The sequence below is a fragment of the Asterias rubens genome, chromosome 1 (genome assembly GCF_902459465.1).
Source record: "Asterias rubens chromosome 1, eAstRub1.3, whole genome shotgun sequence".
Lineage (NCBI taxonomy): Eukaryota > Metazoa > Echinodermata > Asteroidea > Forcipulatida > Asteriidae > Asterias > Asterias rubens.
Genome location: NC_047062.1, coordinates 18,080,499 through 18,106,171, shown reverse-complemented (window position 1 = coordinate 18,106,171; position 25,673 = coordinate 18,080,499). Strand labels below are relative to the sequence as shown.

General features: G+C 39.7%; 1 protein-coding gene across 4 annotated transcripts in view; it reads right to left on the bottom strand.

Annotated features, from left to right (window-relative positions):
• Window positions 1-25,673, bottom strand: part of LOC117291283 (aftiphilin-like) — a 44,512-nt gene that overhangs the window by 8,881 nt on the left and 9,958 nt on the right. For 2 of the 4 annotated variants that reach the window (XM_033772919.1, XM_033772927.1), the window contains exons 4-7: window positions 18,356-18,485; window positions 10,811-10,978; window positions 8,174-8,234; window positions 5,430-5,513 (exon numbers count right to left, since the gene is read on the bottom strand). In XM_033772919.1, the coding sequence (XP_033628810.1) occupies window positions 5,430-5,513; window positions 8,174-8,234; window positions 10,811-10,978; window positions 18,356-18,485 (443 nt within the window). The remainder of the gene's footprint in view (window positions 1-5,429; window positions 5,514-8,173; window positions 8,235-10,810; window positions 10,979-18,355; window positions 18,486-25,673) is intronic. The other 2 variants (XM_033772935.1, XM_033772942.1) reach the window with 2 other exon arrangements.

Here is a 25,673-nt window from a genome sequence, read left to right as displayed (position 1 = left end):
TCTCCAATCTTTGCTTGAGGTTTATTACAAAGAGCTTGGCCTAGTTCTAGCCACACGGACTACTCCTCTGTTTTGTTCGTTATTGACAAAAGAAAAGAGTGGATACTCCGACCACACGAAGATGATTTACCCATCCACTTAAGAATTCCATATATGGCTCGGACATAACAGAATTTGATCTGGGTATGGTAATGATTTGCGAGTGACCAGCTGGTGAATGAATTTTTTCTTTCAGTCTTTCTAGTAAATAATGCAAGCTCGTCTGCAATTTGACGATTTGGTTCCATCAGATAAAGGCTAATGTTACTTTGAAGTGGGCTAATGGTTCTCAGAGTTTGGTTAAAGGGAAGGCATCACTCCTATCACTCTTAAAATTAATGCCGTTTAAAACTTTTGGTTCAGAAGCCTACAGCAGCTTTCAAAACTATACCGCATATTGAGAAACCTTACACTTTGAAGTAATCTGGTTATATATATTTGGTTTGCGGTAACACCATGTGTGTATCTACATTGCTGTACTTGCCAGGTAGAGTTTGTTCTTAGAGAACTGTCTTGCTTTATTCTACTACCGCGGAGTAGATGTTCGGGGGTTCTCAGTTCTGTTTTTTTAACAATTACCCGGGCGGATGGTATAGATAATAGGCTGGGACTACTACTTTAGCTTATAGGATCGTGATTAACTGTACTACCGGCGGAGTCAGTTCTTAAACCTGGTATGTTTGGTAATCGCTCTTAAAATTAATGGCAATAAAAACTTTCGGTTAGAAACCTATAGTATAATAGTATACCGCATTTTGAGAACATTTCACTTTGAAGTAATGTGATTATGCAAAAAGATATCAGTTTGTATGCCCCAAAATTTGAATAAGAGAAGCATTACTGTCCATAAAGTCTCTCAGATTGTGAATTCCTATAAAAGATTATTTTCATGCAAGGACATAACACTCGGGATTATTTGCAATATCTCAAAAACCTGAACACCTTTTGAAATGAAATTTTTACAGTTTTATTTTATACATCAACATTTAGAAAGGATTTCATCGATCCATCACCGATTCCAAAGGCAAAGAGTCAGTGACCATACTGTTCCACAAATAGACGGTCTAAAAAACAAATTCTTCAGTTGGGTTATTCCATAGAGCTATATATATTGACTAGAGCGCTAACTTGCTCCGCGTTTTGAAGCCACCCTGAGCGCAGACATGTTTGATGTGTTGCGTGACTACGGAACGATTTTAATTTTAAGAGAACACACATTGCCGCTATTTGTTTTTAACTCGGCATGTGCGCTTTCGTACGCGACTGCCCATTCGTGCACGTCCGCGCTACGAAAACCGTATGTTCGACTTGATTGATGTACTAAAAAAAGTATACGCGCCTTGTAAACATGACGCACATGGCGCTCGCAGTTTTGTACGCTCATCAGCAGATTGTGCGTTCACATTTGCTGCATTTTTTGCTTCGATGACACATAGAAAAGAACAAACGCACTATCATGCAAATAGCCGTACAATAGCCGTACAAAATTTCAAGCTTTTGTATTGGTTTGTACATAAACATGGATGTGCCCACACGGCTTCAAAACCTTAGTGCGTGCATAACGGGGTGTTAGCGCTCTAGTCAATATATATAGCTCTATGGGTTATTCATATATTCAGTTCTGGATTCTCATCAAAAATTAAAACTTCCAGAAGAATTTCATGATCAGGATAATGCACAGCACGTTATTTGTTCCTTGGTAATTCATTGTATTTCAATTTTAACAGTTTGGATAATTTCCTTTTCTCAAATGGTGTTTCTATCGATCAGCGATGTGTTTTGTTTCATCACCAATTTAACTGATTTTGATTATAATTTGCGTGCACAAACTGTGTGAATTATATTGAATAACAAAAGCAGTATCGAAACTCCATCCAGAGAAAAGCTAAAGACACTAGATCCCATTTTGGCAAATTTCACCCACAAATTTAAATTTAAATTTTAAATAGCTATTGGTTATTATTTTTGGTTATTTTTGGTATTTATGGTAATGCATGAACAAAACTTTCATGTCATAATTAACTAAAATCTGAAATGATTTTTTTTTAAGGATCTCTCCATTCAGCCCTTTCTGAACAAATTTACATTTAAAAGTATTTTGTGCATTGTTCATATATGCAAAAGATGTTGTCTGCTTTTCATTTTGAAGCAGCATCATCTGTCAAAATTGTTCAAGAAGAAAATTCTATAAAATAAAAAACTATAAAATAAAATTTGGGCCTTCCTACAGTAACAGCTTAAAGTAAATTTTGAGAGAAAGTCAAATTTTAACTTTAACTTAAGTTGAAATTTGACAGTTTCCAATTCAAGACAAATCACACACAACCTGCAATCCTTAAAAACGTCCTGGATCCCTCACACAAGTGCATGAGTATTTTCATGATGTTGTCTTTAAATAGCTTCCATACAGCAGCACACCTCTCATCAGCCAGTGTGGCTGCAATTTCCACCCAGAGGCGGTCAAATTCTAAATGAATCTTGGAAGTGGTATAATGGAATGTGCCGTCCCCCAGGACAGTAAGCATCCGAGGGAACAATATCAGCTTGTTACAGTACACACTTTTTAATAACCAGAGAATGACTGAGCGAGCAAACGACGATGATGACCTGGAAAATGATAAATGCGGAGAAAGATGCGTGGGAAAACAAATCGCAGGGCAATTCCTGTTTTTGTTTTTCAGTAAAGCTTTTAAAAAACTCCATTAAAAAATTGTGAAATAAAATAGTAGTCAGGAAAACCAATTAAATCAATTGGCCGAAAAATCTGTGGTATTTGAAAATAAATCTTATCAGGTTTAATATTTTAGACAACAGAGAAGAGCTCAGTTGATCAAAACAACAATAACTTATTAGCCATGACAACTTACTCAGAAGTTCGCTGTATTCAGCTAAAATGAAGGGTCCATTTTAAAGATAGTCTGAACCAGCCAACAGATAGATGATAAACAACATAAACAACAAATAAACAGCAAATAAACCAGATCAAATCAGTAGAGTATTGCGTGACTAGACAACTTTTACTACAGCTATGACCTGGTCCGATCAGCAGCAAATTGCGCCACAGCACCTTGTAAAACATTACATGGTGCTATCAGCATTAGGTCTCATATAATACAAACGTAGTCCCACATCTTGCAGGAAATAATGTATGTTACAGTGCCAGGAGCGTCACTGAGTGACGGACATGTGCGCCACAGCACCTTGTAAAACATTACATGGTGCTATCAGCATTAGGTCTCATAATACAAATGTAGTCCCACATCTTGCAGGAAAAACTGTATGTTACAGCGCCAGGAGTATCACTGAGTGACGGACATGTGCGCTATATTAGAAGCCATTACTATGATTATTACTATTATATAACTACCGGTACACTTCACATTTGCAATGGAGCCCACAGCCAAAATCACAGCCCAAAAAACATTCATCTCAGACACTTCCTAAACGTACTCGAGCTATTTTCTACAAGTATCGGGGTGTTCCAAAAAATTAACACAGATTGTCATATGTCCGAAACACAAGGCTAGATCTAATGCTATGAGCTGAACACGTGCTCAGGAGAACCCAAGCTGTTTGATGCGAAGGAGGGGGGGGTTCTACACAACTACACCCCCTCCCTCTCTAAAGTGACTATTCTGTAATAACTAAGCCATGTTGGATAGGCAGGGACTTAAATGCAGGCTTTGTGAAGTACTTTGTGCAATAACTGTAGTAGAACAAACAAGACCCTCTGGACAGTAACAACGAATCCAGACAGGCAGAGTAAGACTGAATCAACATGACTCAGCTTTGTGCCCTGCAAATCCTTATTGTATCTTTAATATTGTGGTATTCACATCGGAGATGAAAAATATTATTTAGTTTTACAAATGCACTGATTATTTTCAGTGTATTTTTTTCAGTGTATTTAAAGAGCTAATGATATTCTTTATCCTTGAGCAAATTTAACATCTACAGTATTAACTAATCTCTAGCTACCGAGCAACCTCGGTGGTCTAGTTGGCAGGACACTGCTTTAGAATGGCGAAGGTTGTGCATTCGAATCCCATTCGAGTATTAAAAAATAGTGTTTTTTTGTTCACAATATGAAGATCACCAGGCTAAGGCAAGCCAAACACAGACTTGAAAGGTCTATGATCAGACGACAAATTGAACAGCATCCACAAGAGTGCAAAAACCATGAATAAATAATAACAGTAGATGCATACATAACAGCAAATCCATACAACTTTGATTGGTTTGACTTCATGCACGATGCATTAAGCTAGAGATAACAAGACCAGACCAGTATGATATGGGACTACAGTGGGTAGATTCAGACAGGAAAGAAACAATAACACATCGACATCTAACAACTCTGACAATTTCTCCACAATGATATTCTATCAGAAATTGAATATTTTTATCCATGATTTTAAGTTAACAATAGCTTTACATTCATATCGCAGTAACCAAACTGAAGCTGGAGGAACAACTTAAGGCCGAGTCACACTGCAGCGATAACGAAAATGATCACGATCACTAAGCAAAGAGAACGCATTCTATTGGTTGAATTTATCCACGCAAAATACGCACAGGCTCATTCTTCAACCAATAGCATATGTTCTCTTTGCGTCGGATCGTTATCGTTTTCGTTATCGCTGCAGTGTGACTCGGCCTTTAGTCTGATCCCTTTATGGTTTTAGTGAAAACAGTATTCAGAATCACAAAGTGGTTAGACTGCAGGACTTGCAACTACAAGGTTGAGGGTTTGAATCCTGTTGTACTAACCGCTGACTACGATGACTACATCCAAAATGACTAGCACAAGTATTGTCATCGAGTTACTGAATCACAATTTCTTGATTTGTGCTATTCATAATCATAGACATTAAACTAATGTTTGTATGAGAGTGATTGGCTGTTGCCAACTGAGTGTTTTTATCCTCTTGTGGGAGTTCAGGCATGGTATTTCATCTTTGAAAGGGCAAGGCCATTTTCATTTTGCAAAGGGCACTTCCATTGGAAAAATCTTAAAGTCGAATGGAAACTTTTAAAGGGGCACCAAGGCCAAGACCAAGTGCAACGGTGGCCAAACTCTTCCTAGCTTAGAATTAATCTTAGGACTTAGGACGAGTTCATTTACGTATCCCAAGATGTAGGATGCATTGAGCCCATCCTACTCGTCCTAACTCTAGATTGGATTAATCCTAGCGTTTCGTGAAATCAGCTGCAGGTGCAACGGAGGCCATGTGACCTGTGTGTAATTCCAGGTCTGAGGGTTTGCAGAGTTCCTTTGACAAACAAACATAGAACACGGAAGGGGGGGGGGGTGGACTATGCACAAGATGGATGATGTCCACAGAGGTGAGAAAGTGAGTGAGTGGTGAGTGAGGCATGCACAATGTTACCTGATTTATGTTTAGATTTGGCACTGGAATGGTACCCTCTGGTGCCTCCTTCCTTGCTAAAGATATCCAGATTCAGACCATTGGCTGCGGAAGCAGGAACCAAAGTTAAATACCCAGATGAAACAGCCATTAAGTGTGCAATTCAGTTGTTATTTTTATAGCATTGAATGGCTCAATCTCATAAAGCTGCTTACAGCAGAAAACGAGTTACCACCCAAATTCTCTTGCATAGCAGAAAACGGTTACCACCCAAATTCTCTTGCTTAGCAGAAAAAGGGGTTACCACCCAAATTCTCTTGCTTGGCAATAAACGGGTTACCACCCAAATTCACATGCCATGTGCATTGGTTACAACTGGCACCATGCAAATATTTGTTAAGCAATATGTTCTGCCCGACAGCTTTATAAAATTGAGTTCAGATAGTTAGCTTGCAGTTAGCTTAGCTTTGAGTCACCACACCTTTAAAAAACAAAGTGCCTGTAAAGAAATCGTAACTTGATCACAATAACGAAAATGTGTGAGAATCAAATTGAATACTTCCATTTTATACGTACAATTTGGTCTTATTGTTAAGAACTCCACAGAAGTTTAAACCACTGGGTTTCATCAGAATAACGGAATTCCACTTCCCTTTCACCTTTTCGCAAATCTCAACAAATCACTATCAAAAATTTGCCATAAAATGTGATAAAAAGGTGGAGCAAACATTCCAGAAAGGTTCAGCTCATGTGCATTTTTGTTCACGAGTTTGCATTGAGAAATTACAAGCCAAGATAAATATCACATTATGGTTATTTCATTGTTCAGTTCTTTTCCATTAAATTTTATAAATTTTGTTTCTAAAGTGTACAGTATTTATGTAATGTGTGAACTTATTGATAACAATAATGTGTATCATATGGTGAAATTGTTTGTTTATCAGATGACTTTTATTTTATTTTGTTCTGCAGGGTTGGGGATAACTTAAAGCCATTGGACACTTTTGTTAAACAGTATTGTTCAAAGGCCCACACTTCATGTATCACAACTTATGTATAAAATAACAAACCTGTGAAAATTCAGGCTCAATCGATCATCGGAGTCGGGAGAAAATAACGGAAACCCACCCTTGTTTCCGCACGTTTTGCCGTGTCATGACATGTGTTTAAAATAAATCCGTAATTCTCGATATCGAATAATATTTCAAGAGAAGCCTTCACCATTACCTTCTGTAAACCCTGTAAGTTATTTGTAAATCTGTGAACTTTTAATTTAGTTTCTGTTCCGAAAGTGTCCAATGGCTTTAATACCATTATGCACTACATAGGTTCTTGAGGTTGGTACATCAACCATGGATACCGATCAACCATGGATACCGACTACGCAAACACAAACAATTTGTTGCCTATGCCTCCAAGGGTCTTTGCTTAAATGGTAATACAAGACTCTTGTTCTAACCATAAATAGCCACGGATGAAATGCCCACAGACATGGAGCAAATTCTCCACTGGGATGAGGTTTAGATGCCACATAAATGAAGCAGAACCCAGGTCTAATGAAATTGACTATAACCCGACCGGGGTTTAATTGAATAACAATCACAACCGCTAATATTAGGAGACAACAAGTAGACTTGAAGTACCGTATGAACAGTGATGCATTGGCGGTTGGATTGTGCCAACTAACCCAGGAAAAATGAAGGCGTGTATATTTTGGGATGTTTATTACATCAGTTGGAGTTATTAAAGTCTAGTCTCAAAGTTGCTTACTTATTTTGTTGACTGATTTTTGTTTGTTTATTTTTTGTGTGTACAACCTATTGGCTAGGTTTGAAGATTGAAAAACCTCACTTAATACAAAATATTACTATTTAGTACAGGCCTGACATTGTTGGTTGTTTTTTCCTTAGTAAACACAACTCTAAGAGGAAAGTTTTAATTTCTACTGCAACATTTCAAAGGGCACCAAGGCAATGACTACTAGGGGCAATGTAGGCAATAGACCTGTATCACAGTGCAGCCATCTTTCTCCAATCCAAACAATGTATAAACTGAGGATGGAAGAAAAAAAGTAGTCTGGTTCCATATTTTGTTTAGTTTGATGGATATTAATGTTCATAACTGTTATTGGGTACATGACTAAGATTGTGGCGGCATGATACAGGTCTATTCCCTTCATTGCCTCAGTGAAGCATCAGGCCAGCAAGTATGTAAAGCAGGTAATGTAATGGCAACATTTGATTGCAAGAAGAAGAAAGATAGATAGGTGTTACTGTGCTTTCCTTATAGCTTACATCACATTAAGTTTCTTTATGATTAACAAAAAACCAAAGCCATATTTTGGAAGAAGTTCCAATTATGAAAGGGATACATTCAGCAGTGTAAAAAACGTAAGAAATAATCTCATCAGCTGAGGCCATGTCCGAACTGGTGGCTACGGCTATGGCTAGATCACTAGGTCATCATGCATTGAAGTATAGGACTCCTTAGCAGCACCCTTAACAACAGCCATAGCCATAGACCGAAGCCACCAATTTGGATGAGACATTAAGTACATCACAGCGATTCAGCTCATAAAAATAAAAAACTTACTTTTTGTTCATTATTACTAAGCAAACCGTTTGTTACGTCATGTGTGTGTTACCTCTGCGGGATAACTCGTGTGTTAGGAATGCTAAGGTTAAAGCCAGGCAATGTTAACATACCAGGCTACGAGCCTTTGTTAATCTGAGGAGGTGGGGGGATCTAGGCTTTCAAGCACTTACCATCCAATGGGTTAGTCAGGCCACTATTACTCCAGTCAAATTCAACCTTAGGAACTGCGTCCTGTAAGAAGGGATGGGAGAAGGTTGTCAGACTATGACGCTAAAACTAAAAAAAACACAAGTAACATGCGGTGCGCTGACGATCAACAAACCGATGTTTCCCCTATCTCAACACCATAAAAGACACTGCACACTGTTGGTGATTACTCAAAATAATGATTAGCATAAAAACTTATTGGGTAACAAGCATTGGAGAGCTGATTGCAAGAAATATCTCTCTCTGTAGTAATGTACATTTTGAGAAAGGGGTAATTTTTCACTCAAACAATATAAGACTTCAAGATTGAAGCCTCTTTCAGGCATCTGAAAGCACACTACAATTTTGCAATTCATTCACCAATTGAGTCAAAATTTCACAGGTTTGTTATTTAATGCATATGTTGGGGTACAACCAAGTGAGATACTGGTCCTCGACAATAACCAAAGGTGTCCAGTGCCCTTAAACCTTGCCCTGTTTTAACTAGCAAAGTTGGAATCTTCACAGTAAATCATTTTTGCATTCAGTTTCTACTCTAAAAAGAGCTATCGTACATTGACTTTAAAAGTACCTACAGTTGCAAATACAACTTCCTCTCAAATTAACACTGACAAATTTCTGAATCATTTGGTGTGCATTGGCGTGCAATGGTCTGTGAGCTCATCATAAATAATGTGCATGTCTAGTAGGAAGTCTGCCCATATGTTAGGAAAACTGTGTAGTGTATCTTCAACACACTAAACTAGTCAATCAACAAACTTCCCTGAACTATGAATACTTCCCTGACATACTTCCCTGACTTACTCATATGACTAATGTGTGCATGAGCTTTTCATAGATAGTTCCTGATAAATGCACTCTGTACAGGTGCCCCCCGATTTCATGAAACTTTACGCAACTGCGTAAGTTCACTTGCGCAACGTTTATGGCGCAACCTACGCCATAAACGTTGCGCAAGTGGACTTACGCAGTTGCGTAAAGGTTCGTGAAATAAGCTGCAGGCCTGGATTATCATTTTTAAACATGTTCAAGGGGCAAGGCCATTTTCATTTTGCAAAGGGCACTTCCTTTGGAAAATCTATAAGTCAATGGGAAACTTTTGAAGGGCACCAAGGCCAGCACCAGGGGCAATTCCACGCCTGGTATAGGGAACCGTTTTTTTTTAAAGAGGCCAAATCATAGTGTGCATTAAGAAAATGCTTGCGGTAGAAATGGCCGATTTGAACTGCTTGATATTTGAAATGCATTAATTCTAGATGGAAAATAAAGATACATTGCAAATTGTGTTAAGCAATAATGTAAAAGAGCTATAATATGCTATTGGCATGTATACATTTAAGAGTATCTTCAGCATACATGTAGCAGCTCCAGAAAATTGAGGTAACCAGGCAAAATATCCTGTGAAGGATACTTTTTTTCTGACAGGTTCACTTGAAAGTTTCAGCTTGCAAATTATTGCTTAGCATTATGTTAGGCACATCAGCAACTCTACAGGATCAATTTTATACAGACAATTTATAAACAGAATACTGCGTTAAGCAACAAATTACCTGTGAAGCAGCCGCAGCAATATAAACTATTCAACTTCATGGCATTTTGCCTGGGACCCTATTTTTGCTCATTATGATTTGCCTACGCTTAGCAAGTTTTGTATGCTCATAGGCTGTATGAAACGCTCCTGTTCCCCCAGCCCCCCCCCCTCCCTCCCAGACATTGTAATTATTATCACGCCTTCACACCGATTAAGACCAGGGTTTACATTTCCGCCCACAAGGTGAAATATTTCACATACAGCGCATAACATGAGTAATTCATATCAACACCGGGAATAAGTTGGATCTACAGATAATCATCATATGGATAATAACACATGCTAAGGAGTCATGGTGTAGAGCTACAAAATAAACACCAATGCATGCTCCAATGGGTCACATGCTATTTATAATGAATATCTAATTCTGTCTCAATTCCTATCGCAGAGTGAAACTCTTTCCATCTGACTGGGGCAAGGCATTATTAGTGCAAAACAGACACTTTAAATAAGCAAAATGGAGTTATTTTTCTTAACACAAAAAGAAGATGAGTGAGAACAATTTAAGAAAGACAATACAAAATCATCAACGCAAAGATTAATATCACTGAAACAGATTAAGTTCAGAGTTTAAAAGCTTATAGCAATAGTTTGTTTTAAAATCTCCCTTTCGGACGCCACAAATTTGCACAACTGAAGTATGCATTTGAGCCACACCAAGTTTCCAGCTCGACCTGAACAACATTGTATAGATTTATAATAATAAAGGGCTAGTGAGGATTTGTTGTGCTTAGCTACTTAGTGTGCAGCTCTATGAAAGTGGGCCCTGGTAGTATTATTACAATGGCATCTTCACCATAGTCTAAAGCCTGGTTAATACTTTCTGCAAATGCGATATGAATTTTGACGTCACAAATTTTCAATGAATAATTCTCATCAGTTGACTTGTGCTCAACTCCTCCAAAACATTGCATGTTAAATAAAAATGTTATATTGAAATTTGTATCGCATTCGCAATTACAGGAAGTATGAAGTGGGCTTAATTCCCAAATAACAAAAAATGGCTTACCAACGGTGTCCCGGTGGCCAAGATGGTTCCCTGTTCTCCCTCCGGACTCTCCTGGGTCAGACCCCCTAAGGCATCCGGCCTCTCCAGCTGCTTCTCACTGGGTTTACTGGGCACCAACAACCCAAGATTAGGAGCAAAGATGGGCATACCTGCCTTCTTAGATGCCAGCTGCAGATGAGAGAGGGGAAAAGAAATAGAAGCTGTCAGGAGGAGATATTGAGGTGAGATGAGGACAGAATGCGATTATGGGGTCACGGATGCAGGCCAGATGGGGGAGGTCCCGCCTCCCTCTCTATCTATTGTCATCGGCGAGAGATGAAAGTTGAAATGCATCCTTCTTGCAGACTGATTGGGTTAGACGGAGTACCACTTTATCACTGGCTCTCGTTGCCGCTACCGTTAATTGAACCAAGAAGACCAGTGATCTTGTGTACTGTACCCTAGTGACGGTTTGCTTGATGATGTATCTACATGTATCTAAGAAGGTGGTTAAATGGATTTGCATCGGGTTGAATTTGCACACGTTAAACATTTGCATACACATAAGAAATTTGCATATTTTAGAAATTTGCATACATAAGGAACTTGCATATATTAGGACAACAGAAAAGCAAAGACAATTGCGCAACTCATCTCAAACGTACAAAATCGTGGAAATAGTGAAACAAATTTGAAACTGGTTTAAAGGAAATTGTTCATAAACACAGTCACAGCGTACAGAAGTCACAACATTCGTAATCCGAGTAGACGGCATGCACAGCTACAGCGAGTGGCTAAGGACGGTTGCCTTTCTCCTGTGAGGAACTCAAAAACAAGGGCACATCTGTCACGAAGACTAATGGACATTTTTACATAACGTTAATTCCATTAATATTTATGGGTCACGCCATGCATCTCCGATTGAGGAGAGATTTGATGACCAGATAGAGAATGCTCTTATCCTTCCGTTCATCCTTCAACCATACGCCGCTTGGATTTACTGTTAAATAATAAATAATTGGCAACTGGATCGATAGAGCGCAGCTCTGACAATTCTTCTTCTCGGACTGCTTAGTAATTGGCCGACTGACAAAACATCATGAAAGTTTGACAGTAAATTATACGCATGTAAACTGTGAGATCGAGTGGTTTTTGTGTGCTATTGAAGTTTATACAGACTGTGGGGTGACACAGTAAATCTTGCCCTTAACTGTAGCCACTTAAAGATGCTTTCAGCCACTCTTTCAGCAACTGCCGATGTACAACTCACCTTTTAACAATAATAATTTTTTCATTTATTATGCAGAAGTTTCAACAAAATTTGTCCAGATTGACATGTTTCAAAGATGAGATGGTGTTATAAAAGACTGTCCCAGCACACTGAATGAATAAATGAATGAATACTTGAAGTCCGATCAAAACATTTTTCAGCAAGCCTCAAAATAACTCACAGCACCCACCACAACTGCCGTGGCCTCCTTAGATTTTGCTGTGAAGTTCTAATAAAAGTTTACACTTTTACTCAATAGGAGACTTTCCAACGCTAGGCGGCAGCAGACATACCGGGTAAATTTCCATTGTTTACGTGGTTCTGAACATGCGCATAATTCTGAGAACAATGGATTTACCCGGTAAGTCTGCTGCCCTCTATCGTCCCAGAAAGTCTCCCATTTCAGAGGAAAATTGCTATGCCCCTTCAAGAGCAAAGTTCAAGGCCTGCAACAGTATTTCATTTCTCCACACTCGTCAAACAACTCTCAACATGAAAACATTACACTGTGAACAGACCTTTTCAAATATCGGAATTAAAGATGCCCGATGTCAAATCAACAAAAGTATCTTGATGAAGAGAACACTAGCTTGGTCTCCAGACTGCTCTGCAGCTCGATGATGAGGAAGAGGAGGCAGATGATGAAAGAGGGATGACGATGATAGATGACGGTTTGAGGTACTCTAACTCACCAACGTCCCATCTCAGACTAGCAGCATCTCACCGAGTCTCTAATAGTGGACACTGTACCAGCTTCAGCCCCCCATAAGACCAACACCACCGAGTATTACTAATCGTATTAAGAAGGATGCGGAAATAAATCACTCGCCATCCTGCTCCGGGCCATCTAATTAGATAAGACATGGAAATTCTAGCCAATTTTAGACGATCCAAAATGTGAAGGAAAAAAAATAGGCCAGTGAAAACAAGTTTCTACAATCAAGCCAACCGCGACGGCGCGCGGTGCCGGGTCCCGAAAAAAAGTTGAGGTGTGAAAGTAAGACCGTACAGCGACGTAAGCTACACTAAATGGTGACACCAAACCAGCCCGGAATCGGAGAGTTTTTTAAGGCATTTCAAAATTGAATTAGGATGAAATTTCAATCGTTTTAAAGTCAACAGCGCGACAACTTCTTTGAACTCATAATGGAGACGGCGTAACAGAAGCCAAGCTCTTCACGCTTTTAAAAGCTACACCAAAGACACACATGGAGAAAGTTCCACTTACCGATAACATAAACAGTATTGATAACGGTGGCCACAAACACAAAGGGAAACATTGGATGTGTAGCTCTCATTCCCAGGACTCTGGTAGCAAGCAAAAAGTATGGCTGCTTGAGAAGGTCCTACTTCTTTAACTGGCATGAACTGAACAAAGTGTGCCATGCAATTCTCCGGAGTAAAGTGAAACAGGGCCCTCCTGGAGGGCTCAAGATCCGGGGGGGTTGAAGTGAGAATAAAGAGATGAAATCTGAGTAGAGGATGTGGCCGGGGGTGCGAATAGTGACACGGGAGTGACTGTCATAGCTCCATTGTGACGCTGTAATGAATTGACACCCAACCTACTTAACTGCACATTGTTAATAAGGACCAAAATTCCAAGCATGACTTCGGTTCAGCGGCACTGTGAATATTGCAAGCCGATAGTAGAAGGTGGGAGAGGAGGAACACGTCAAGAAAAGAAAAAGAAAAAAAATGAAACTGACAATAATTTAATAATGACCTGTGCATCACACAAGCAGAAATGGCTGCCAAGGGATGGGTGTATAGTGTAGAAGTTTTACAAATTATTATAGAAGATGGATCTATTCTATATCTGATAATGACAAAAAAAAGCTTGAAAGAAGTTCCACTAAAAGAAAACACCTTATTGCGATAGATTTCAGAACCCTTTAGAGACCATAGCAGCTGTGAGGGGCTTGCACCAAAGTGCCCATAGTGGCCGCTAACAGCCCAAGATTTGACCTACTTCAACTCAACTAAAAAGGTCAATATAGAGACCAAGTAGGCCCCTATGTGTGTCCTGAATTGGCATTTTCAAATGAGTCCAATGTTGACATGGAATCTATCACTCCAAAACAAAATCATATTTTTGTTTCTTTTCCTTTTTTCCAGATTTAAGAAAATTAGCCAAAAAACAACAACATTTGCAGTGTCTGGGCCACATGATGATGATTATACAGAAATGAATCTAAAGGATCAACTTCTTAATAGCCATGGTGAAAGAGCTACACTTTGACAAACTGATGTAATTTTGAGTATTTCCATAGGTTTAGGGGACACTTGCATGGTCAAAAGATGCTAAAATTTGAAACCAACCTAGTGTCTAAATTGTTCAACAACATGTGACATATCAATTTAAAGAATCTTGTTGGGTCCAGTCTACCTTTGTTCACCTACATGTAGAATAAAAGATACTTGATGCAAAAACAATGTGTGTAACAAACACACTGTCAATAATCTGGTATCAGACCTGATACCAGTTAAGGGCAGGGCAGTTTTTCCACAGTGAAGGGCACCTGAACGAGGGGAAATGTACTGTACATTTCTTATGGAGCATTCCAAAGGGCAGGAAGGCAATGACCAAGGGGTATGGAGGGAATTGCCTCCATGAACTATCTGGCCTGTACTATCTTGGTTTGCATTATATGCCCACGCTCAATCGGATTTCAAATTTCATTTCCAATTTCCAAATCATTACATCTTTGCGATTGCATCCTTTTAACAGAGTTTTTTCCTTTTAACAAAAATCTTCTCCATTGTGGCGCATTCACCGCCGAGTTCCTGATCGAATTCGCTCTCCATTTTCTCTCATTGTAAACAATCGATTGAATTTATGCATAAAGCAGAAGCGCGAGTCTATAGTCAATCCACTCAACAACCGTTTCATTCACCTTCTCCTCCTGTCACAACACAAAGAAGAGAAACGGCCATTGTTGCCGTCTTCTCAATAGTGCGTCGCTTCTTCGCCACAGGATGAAGTTTCAAGATGTTGTTCCAATTTCCCTGTGCTTCTTGACAAGAGAATAATTTCACGGGAAAAGGTCACAAGCATCGGTTACCCACCTTGTGAAGAAATTGTGGGAAAATATCTTGAGGTGATATGCCCTATTTTCCCTCAAAATACACACGGACTACTTCACTTGTTCAGTCTAAGAGAATAAGACGCTGATAAGCCTTTTATAAGAGTCACTCACACAGACTTTCTCCAGGAAAGCATTGTGATAGGGCCTTTGGAAATATTGGCTGAAATCCATAGAGAAAGATGAAAATGGAATAACCAAAGTATAAACATTTTTGTCTGTACCTTGAATAATACAAGCCTCTTTTCAGAAAACACGCTACTCAAAAAAGTTTTTTTACATGGGTGCTGCATTATAACTTCCACCATGCAAAGTTGCAAATCCTCTTAACATGTAGTACTACAAGCCTTTAAAAAACTCAAACACTCACTCCCAAGTCCTAATACATGTTTTCAAATCAGCTCGTTGAATGCAACAAACTATAGGATGGGGGTAAAAATCCATACTCACCCTGAACAGAAATCCTATCCATGACCTTGTAATGGGTCTTGAGCAGATGTCTTAACCATCTGACCATGCACTGAGCTTTGACTTTGTTCCAACATGTACATGTTCAATGCTTGTAGAAGTGGGTGAGACACTTTTAAATCAAGTCAAAAGTCATGTTGATCCAAAGCTATAAGCCCTAGCACTGTTTTTAACATTGTTTATGTTTCAATGTTTTTAATGTATGTGAGCATTTCAAATACCCTTTTTGGAATCTAATTGAATTGAATTGAAAGCCAATGTTAATATGTCGTTAAAAAATTAGTTTAAAAAAAAAACGGTTGGAATGTTGCCCGGGGCGCTCTCATTTTAATTTCACTTTTATCCGATCTTGAATGGGCAAGGCAATTTTCATAAATGGTCATTTTATGAGGAAAAACTAACTTAACTGGACTGTTCCATGGGACACCAAGGCAATGACCAGGGGCATGAAGGAATAGGGGCACCAGGGACAACAGGGACACCAGGAGCATAAAGGCAATTGCTTCTGTTACCTCCGTGAAATATCAGGCTTGGATCTTGAAGTCACACATGAAGTCATACAAAATGAACTGATCCTGTTCATAAATTGCTTAATTTGACTGTATTAACATATGTTGGAGAATGCTCATACATGTATGATGACAGCCTTCAAACCATATACCACATATGGTGCAGGACTGGAGGACAAAACACCAAGGATGACTCTGATGTGAAGTTGGTTCAAGGACCAATCAACCTAAAAAGTATTGCCAGTAGCTAAGTCCCCCCTCATCTTTCAGGAAATACTGACGGAGAGTATGCAAAACTGTTAAACAGTCTAATTTTCAAAATTGTTCATTTGAAATCCAGAGGCTTTTCATCTTTTCATCTTTGTAACTAATGCAATAAGTTCATGTTTTATACATAATGCATCACAGACCCAATGCTTCATCACAATGAGGTGATAGAGGCAATTGCCCCTGTTGCCCCTGGCCTTGGTGCCCTTTGTAAAAATACTGACAGTCATACAGTCACGTTTTCAAAAGTTATTCAGTTGAAATCCAGGAGGTTCAAATGAATTAAATCTTCAAATTCAACCATTTGTTAAACGTCAGAGACAGGCTCGGAGAGTCACTCAAAAAACTTTAAATGTCGAAAACGATGAAGTGAATTTGTAATACACAATGCACTGCAGGCCTGATGCTTCACAGAGGTGATGAAGGCAAGTGCCCCCATTGCCCCTGGCCATACATACATGTACATGTAGCCTTGGTGTCCTTTGAAATGTTCCAATAGAAAAAATTGAGAATCTTTGTGGGTGTCCTTGCCCTTTCAAGACGGAGCATCAGGACTGCACTGCCTGCACATACACGTATACTTAGCGATCTATCCAACAGGTTTGACAACATCCCTGTTTATTTTTCCAGATTTCCAATAAGTTAATCTCATCCTCTTCAGGAACTGCAATCTCACAGAAGCACTCCATGAAAAAATAGAGAAACCTTTCAAATTGTTCAATATGAACCCAGCTTATAAGCCTCAGCTATCACAAAAACAGCTGACAGTCTATAAAGAGAGAAGAATACTGAAGACATATTCATGGAGAAATCTTCGAAGATTGCTTTTTTATGTTTTGAAGTGAACACAACCTCACGCAGTCACTCTGTAAATCAATCACGCGGACAACATGTCCTGCGGGTAAAAATGCGTGGATCGCGGAGAAATAATCCATCCTGAGAGAGAAGGGACGAATCACTCCAAGACATAGAGTTGTGTACGGGCTGGAGGGGGGAGGGGAGGGGGGAGGGGGTGTGTCTCTGAGAGGGCTCTGCAAGGTAAATACTCAGATGGTTTTAAGGGTTTAAACGGTACAGCGAACAAGATCTACCAAGAATTATGATTGGACTTTAATATTAGAAGCGCTGACACTGAATGTGCAAACAAAAACACACACGCTCCCAAGTTTCTGTGTCTATTGAATGCATTTATTCACTTGATGAAATCTGGCTTTTCAATTTCACTCGGCTTCCCGGGCCCCTCATGAAACAGAATATAATCCAGATTTCATCTTGTGATTACCACAATTTTTAAAAAATTTTTTATTCAAGTCCCTAGACACACAAGGCCTGAAGGCCACTTCAAGGTATGGGCTACAATTTTTTTTTTTTAGAGGCCGTTGCCACCTTCTCCTAAAGCTGAAACAGGGTTACCCCTTTTACAGTCCATATGGATGTAGGCTTGGGTATCATCAATCCGAAGTGTGGCCGGTAGAGCAGAAAGCACTACCTCCACAATGCACCCATTTACGCATCCAATACATGTATTATCACAAGCATGCAGTAAACTTAAAATCTTGCAAGAAAAATGTCTAACCAAATTAAAATCGGAGGAACCGGTCTTCACTGCCTGTTAATGACCTTGGTTGGTGGCTGGCTGTTGTTAATGGACCAAGCCAAATGTGATGTCCGTTTACAGCGGCCAGCCTTTTAAATTTTTGAAAAGGACCTAATCTCCAACATATCATTATTCTTTATGTCTGCATATTTTAAAGAACCAGACTATATTTTAAAATGGTACACAAACAAAGGGTGAATTTTTTTCTATAGTTTCTGCATAAACGCACAGTGCATACACAGCATCTTTTACACAACAAAATGCTTGTTTAGGGGCCATTTATGCGCTATGTGACCAATCTTCGACCAATCAGGGTGCATAAACTCTCCGAGGCGATTATCAATTAATAATTAAAACCATGAAAGTACTTACGATGTTTCTGGAATCAATGCCGAGTGAGCCAAGGAGTTGTTTGCTATTGCCTGACTTTGTCCACTGGTAACACAAAGCGTTGGTTTTCTCAAGGTCTCTCAGGCAGCTCCACACGTTGCCGTTCTGATCCCTGTAAAAAATAGAAAACAAAAAACAAGGTTTATCGTCAACATTCTTGACTCAAGAAAATTAAAAAGAAGTGATTGTACCGATGATGCATCATTTTGTATTTTGTGTCAGTGGCTATAAACAACCCAACTTGAACAAGGCTCTGCTTACCACCAAATTCTGCACTTAAGATCACCATTCTCTGCTAATACAGGACAAGCACAGAATTTCTGCACAAGCTGTGACTAGTGTCCACAAAAAAATACAACCAGTAACCGTCTAGAAGCCTGAAAACTCATGACAATTTGTTCATAAACAACCTGGCAGAGACAGACCTACCTGCTGCCATGCACAAGTCACTTTTGAAATTGTTATCCAGAAGCAAAGGTCCCTAAAATTCATCTGTGAAGACCGGGAGAGTTCCCTGGTGACTTTAATAATCAACAGGAACATAACTAATTCATACTGCATTGCAAACTGTAAACAAACATGTGTCTCCGGTCGGCAGTGAACTGTGCTAATGAAATGCCTCAGTTGCTAATAATCATGACAGTACCTGAATGCATACAAAGATTCCTCCTGTTTATTGAAAGAACAGCGACGAAAATGCACTAAACAGGAAGTGCTGAAATCGAACTTCAACAAACAAAACATGTCAAGATTGGTGATAACGTGTCAACTCCTGATTAATGACAGGACCTTCCACTTGAAACCAAATTTAAAGGATAAATCTCAAAGAGCCCCAAGGAGCTTCATAAGAACTAGTAAACTCCGTAATATAAGATTGCTGGATCATATTTCATAACTCACCCGGAGAAATGGGCGCATTAAGATCGAGTGCACGATATTTACCCCCAGCGCTGTTTTAATCAATGATATGATTACTAGATAATGTCTATATTAGGCACAAGGCTTTGCTCGCTATTAATAGACGCATCTACACATCATCCGTGCGCATCTATTATACAAGTAAAATGTAGGAGGATGAGATGATTCCTTGTGGAGCTCTTGATAGTCTTAATATGTCAACCGTTTGCAGGATGTTTACCTAATAATACACAAGTTTGATAATTGTCAGAGACGAGTATTCTCACATATGCATACAATAACAAATCTGTGCAAATGTTCACTCAAGTTGCTCATCACAAGAAAATCAAAGAAATACACGCTTTTTGCGCAAATTTGTGTGCTTTCAGATGCCTAATAAAAGGCTCAAGAAAAAGGCTTTAGTAAACAACATACAAAACCCCCTTGTGAAAAAGTCCCCCAAACTGACTCAGTTTGAGAAAACTTATCTGAAGAAAAAATGCCAAAAGAGTACCCTTTCCTCCATTGTAATTTTTACACTAATAGAAGCATGCACTCATAAAGCAAATACAACTTTATCAAAGTTCCATCAGGTTTAAAGACAGGTTAACAACAAACTGGAGGTTTAGAATGATGGACCATGGCACATCCCACCGTGCTGTATCCTTCTTTCCTCAAGGGGTAATAAAATCCAGACAGAAAACCCCCAAAACACGTAAACATATCTCTCCATAGCACGACTCCTACCAGACTTGACACCTACCTCCCGGATTATTTCAAGTTGTCACCAGCCGAGACAAGACACCCCCTTCTTTATACCCAGCACTCCTCCACATCTCGTCTTCCTCGAACCGAGGATGAGTATTCAATTTCCCAGGAGGAGTATCCTCTGTCCTCCTCTGCTCATCTCATCAGCTCCATTCATCCCATCCTCATCAGCATCCATCATCTTTTATTATCACATCACCACGCATGACTTCATCTTACTCACCACCTCTCCCCGACAGACAGAAGGGGGGAGCATCACTTCCCTTCGCACATCACTCTCCTCTCAATCACCCCCATGAGACTCCCGGAACGAATTATCCAAAAAGTTGATAAAAGAAAACAAACCTCTGCTGGGCATCTTAGTTGCCGTTGCCGTCGGCTGGCAATGACATCATCACTTCTTTGACGGTTCAGTAGGATGAGAGATGAGACCACTCGTTGTGTAAGTGTTTCAATCACACAGAGGATTGTCCATCAAAGTATGAGCGACGACCAGGCCTGTTTGTTTCGTTATTGAAAGGGCAAGGGCATCAAGGCATTTTCTCCTTGGTAGAGGGCACATTATGAGGAAATTGTAAATTTCTACTGGCGCATTTTAAGGGCACCAAGGCATGGTGGCAATGGAATGCATTGAAGCAATTGCCTTTGTTGCCTCCGTCAAGTATCAGGCCTGGACAATTTATAAAAAGTATGCCAAAAATGCCGCAAAAACAAAAAACAAAAACTATACAACAACATAATTACCTTGGTTAAACTTCTGGCTGTGTGTCATTGCTGTGTGATGTGTGGTGCTTATTGACATTAAATTATAAATTCATGTGGATGATTTTTATCGCTTTTTTATAGTTTAAAAAAGCTTCCACTTGACAATTCCACAATCCATGTGTAAACTCAAATAAATGAAAAAAAAACCAAAACCTTACATTTAACATACAAAATGTTATTCAAAATTCTGAAAATGATAATTCAGAAGATACGTTTGATGAAACTTTTGTTGTGCATGCAATGTCATGTGCATGGATTAAATTGACACAAGCTTGTTCACGAACGTGATTACACAGTTCTGCAATGCACAAATAACATTGGCTGCAAACCGTAAGTTATACACAATTATTGTTTGAAAATACAAGTCACACACCCCTACATCGCCTAAGAGTTTTTCATGCATTAGCTACTACTAGTTGTTCCGTACCATAATCAGGAGGCAGAGTCGCATTCGAACGTTAAAGGAACTAATTTCAGGCTCTGGTGGCTTACAGACCCATCCTTTATTCAGTAAAATCCCACCCCAAGGAGGCATATCTTGGGAGAGATGGTGCAGAACAATTAATGCATAATTTCAGCTTGTTATAATTCCCCCTCTTCTAATAATGGTGACTGCACTTTGGAAGAATCTACGCCGATAAAACTCATCCCCGTAATTGGCAACAATCCAAATAAAGTGCGCTTAACTTTCAGAATGTAATCCGGTGTACGTCTCCCATGGTAATAAAGATTTTTACATTGTAGATCTATGTATTCAATGGTTAATTTTTGTCCAATGGGAGTGCACGGAGAGGATTGCAATTTGCGCAGTGCTTGTTAGTGCTATACAGCCGTTTTATTCTGATTGGTTGGGTGTATGCAAAGGGCAGAAGCAAGAGTTGTATCGAGCTCGCATGACAATATTCCTTAAACTTAGAGTATTCCTCTTCAATTAAGAATATTCCGCAAGTCAATGGGTTTTAGCATCCTCAATGCTAATGTTAGGATTTCAAAAGCTTTTTTGTGTATAAAGCTAACCATTGAAGGTGGATTTAATTAATTACTTTCAGCGAATGTATCAAATTTGCTAAATATTTATTTTCAGGTTTTGGTATTCTGTATTTTGTGAGCAAAAGGCAACACTGAACGCCCACAAAACTGCAATACTCTATACTTTAGGTCTGGAGTTTCATCTATGAGAAGGCAAGGTCATTTTCATTTAAGATGATCGGAATATGTCATGCGCCAGTAGCCATTGGAACATTGGGACATATGTTGGCTACCAACCATCTTTACTCTGAGCTATCTAGCCCTATGGTGCATATGGCGGTCGGCAATTGATTCTCTATTTTGTAAATTGTTCGCAAGGGCACAGGGGCACAAGTCAGAAGCCGTGCTGTGTCGTGACGGACATGTGCGCTAAATAAGGAGCCACTATTATTATTATTATTATTATTATTATTATTTCATTTTATCACAGCATGCAAAAGAAAGATCTCATTTTCCTTTGTGCCGGTAACTCCTCGAGCCGGGCTACGTCCCGTAGCCTTAGATCTCAAGGGTCTTTCTCAGGATCCTCGCTGTTCCCAAAAGCGCTGCCTTCTGTAATAGATCTACCCTCACATTTGTCCCTATTTCATCTAGATGTTTCCCCAGTGCTTTGGGAATGGTGCCAAGTGCTCCAACCACCACGGGGACTACTGTTACCTTTACCTGCCAAATCTTACGAAGTTCCCTGGCCAGGTCCTGGTACTTCTCGATCTTTTCCATCTCCTTCGAAGCTACCCTTATATCACCTGGCACAGCTATGTCAATGAGATGACACATCTTCTTCGTCTTATCTAATAGCACAACATCCGGACGCCTATGTTGTATAACATGATCGGTCTGAATGTTAAAGTCCCATAGGATCTTGACCTGGTCGTTCTCTACAACTTTCTCCGGAACATGGTCGTACCATTTCGCAAGTACTTTGACACCATACTTCTTACACAGATCCCAGTGAATCACCTTGGCCAGCTTGTCATGTCTTCCTTTGTACTCCGTCTGGGCCATCTTACTGCATTCGCTAACAATATGAAATACAGTCTCCTCTGCTTTATTGCACATTCTACACATAGGAGAGACGTTTGCTTTCTCTATCCTTGCCTTCATTACATTTGTCCTTAGAGACTGGTCTTGCGCCGCAGTAATCAAGCCCTCTGTTTCCTTCTTTAGTTCTCCACTCTTTAACCAATTCCATGACTTGCTGCTGGCCACTTCCTCAGTACACCTCAAGAACCGGCCATGAAGTGGTTTGTTCCTCCAATCTTGATGTCTTTCCTCCTTCCTTTCCCTCTTGTACTCTTTCGGCCCAACTTCGTCTGCCCTCGTGTACCTTTGTGCAACTTTCAACAAGCTCTCCTCGGTCCTCCTGACATGACAATGCAAGCTTCTGCGCTCGATGTTAACACTGTCCGCCACGCTAAGCAACCCCCTTCCGCCCTCTGACCTCGGAAGATAGAGTCTACTAACATTTGACCGCGGGTGTAGCATGCCATGCATGGTCATTAGTTTTCTTGTCCTCCTGTCAGTGACATCTAGATCTTCCTTAGTCCACTCGACAATACCCGCACTGTACCTCATCAAAGACACGGCCCATGTGTTAATCGCCTTAATCATGTTCCCCCCGTTTAGTTTAGACTTCAAACATTTCTTTACACGCCTGATGTATTCTGCCTTCAGCCTTACCTTTGATTCCTTGTGAAGGACATGGTCCGATTCAAGTACACCAAGATACCGATAACTCTCCTCCTCACCCAAAGCCCTCAACTGTGCACCATCTGGCAGAGCAATGCCATCGGAATGTACCCTCTTCCCCCTCCTCATGGTCATTGAAGCACATTTCTCCAGACCGAACTGCATCCCAATGTCATCACTGAAAATCCTGACGGTCTGCACCAAAGAGTCGATCTCGGCCTCATTCTTCGCAAACAACTTCAAATCGTCCATAAAAAGCAGATGGTTGATCTTACATCCGTCCTTCTTCATTACATAACCTGCACTCACCTTCCTTAGAATCATCGACAGGGGCATCATTATTATGCTTCACACTGGATCTCTTATCCCAGAGTTTTTTTACACAGCAGTATCCCCTGCACATTTTCACACTGTCCTTGGCAGAGCAGGGGGTGGCTATTCCCCAGGGTGTATGCTCATTTGCCAAGGGTAGATCAGGGGTAAAGTGATCCAAGCGTGAAAGGGTCAGCCATTAATCATTGGGATTGCCCTCGGGAATAGAGAAGTGTGAAAAGGGCTATTAAAGACAGTGGACACTATCGGTAATTGTCAAAGACTTGTCTTCACAGTTGGTGTAATCTCAACATAAGCATCAAATAACAAACCTGTGAAAGTTTGAGCTCAATCGGTCGTCGAAGTTGCGAGATAACAATGAAAGAAAAAACGCCCTTGTCACACGAAGTTGTGTGCGTTTAGATGGTTGATTTCGAGACCTCAAGTTCTAAATCTGAGGTCTTGAAATCAAATTCGTGGAAAATTACTTCTTTCTCAAAAACTATGGCACTTCAGAGGAAGCCGTTTCTCACAATGTTTTATACCATCAACCTCTCCCCAGTACTCGTCACCGAGAAAGGTTTTATGCTAATAATTATTTTGAGTAATTACCAATAGTGTCCACTGCCTTTAAACATTGAGGAGAAGAAGTGAAAGTTTCAGAAGCACCAGTAGAGGGCAGGCTGAGGAGGCATTTTGGCTCTGTTGCCACTGTGAAGTATCAGCCCTTTAGTTTGAATTTCAGATTGAAATATTATAGACAAACTCTTTCAAAAAAATCTTAAACAAATGATGCAAATTTTTCAGGTTTAAGCTGTCAGCTGTTCAAAACTACCCAGATCAAATCATTATCACACAATTTGAAGAATCTCTGAAGTATAAAATACACAAGATAAAGGTTTACAAAATGTTTAGCCAGGTTGAAAGACAGAGTGGTATTGCTGAATGAACGGCAAACATGGGCATCCAAGCTTTTCTCACTAAAGCAACGGCAAGTTGTACTGTATTCTCTTGCATGGTAACTGCACTGTGAAACGAAAAAGCACGGTGAGTGACTCAGCGTGCAATGGTACTTTTATTTGCTATCACGTGACGGACAATCCTCCAATCAAATGGCAAGGATCTGCTTGGGTGTTATATAACAACGAATAATTTACGGCGAAAAACAGGGTTGTGACTTCAAAATTCATATTGCATTCGCATGAAAGAAAAAAACACCCTTGTCGCACGAAGTTGTGTCGAGGACCTCAAATTCTAAATCAGAGGTCTTTAAATCAAATTCCTGGAAAGTTACTTGTTTCGCGAAAACTACTTCACTTCAGAAGGAGCTGTTTCTCACAATGTTTTATACTATCAACCTCTCCCCATTACTCGTAATCAAGAAAGGTTTTATGATATTAATTATTTTGAGTAATTACCAATAGTGTCCACTGCCTTTAAGGAATGACCAGTGACCAGGGGTAATAATAGGGGTAAGAAGAGCTTTGAGAAGCCCTTGGCTCTGGTTATTATTATTATTACTACATGTAACTCATGGATGAATCCGATTGAGTTCAACTCTGTCTGTCTGAATGCTAAAGAAAGGTAGACCAAATCGGGTTTAACCCCAAAGATAGACTTATCCCAAGTTTCAATTTTTTTTTTTTACGACTGCCACCTACTGATAATAAAATGAACCTGCTGTCTAAACATGGTAATTGACATACCATTCCCCACCCCCATTAAACAATGTAAATGTGTTCATGCATGAACAGTGCATGTTTGTACACATACCAATGTTCTTACAAACTATGCACACATGATACACACGCACATGTCATGATGTCATGATGCACATGCA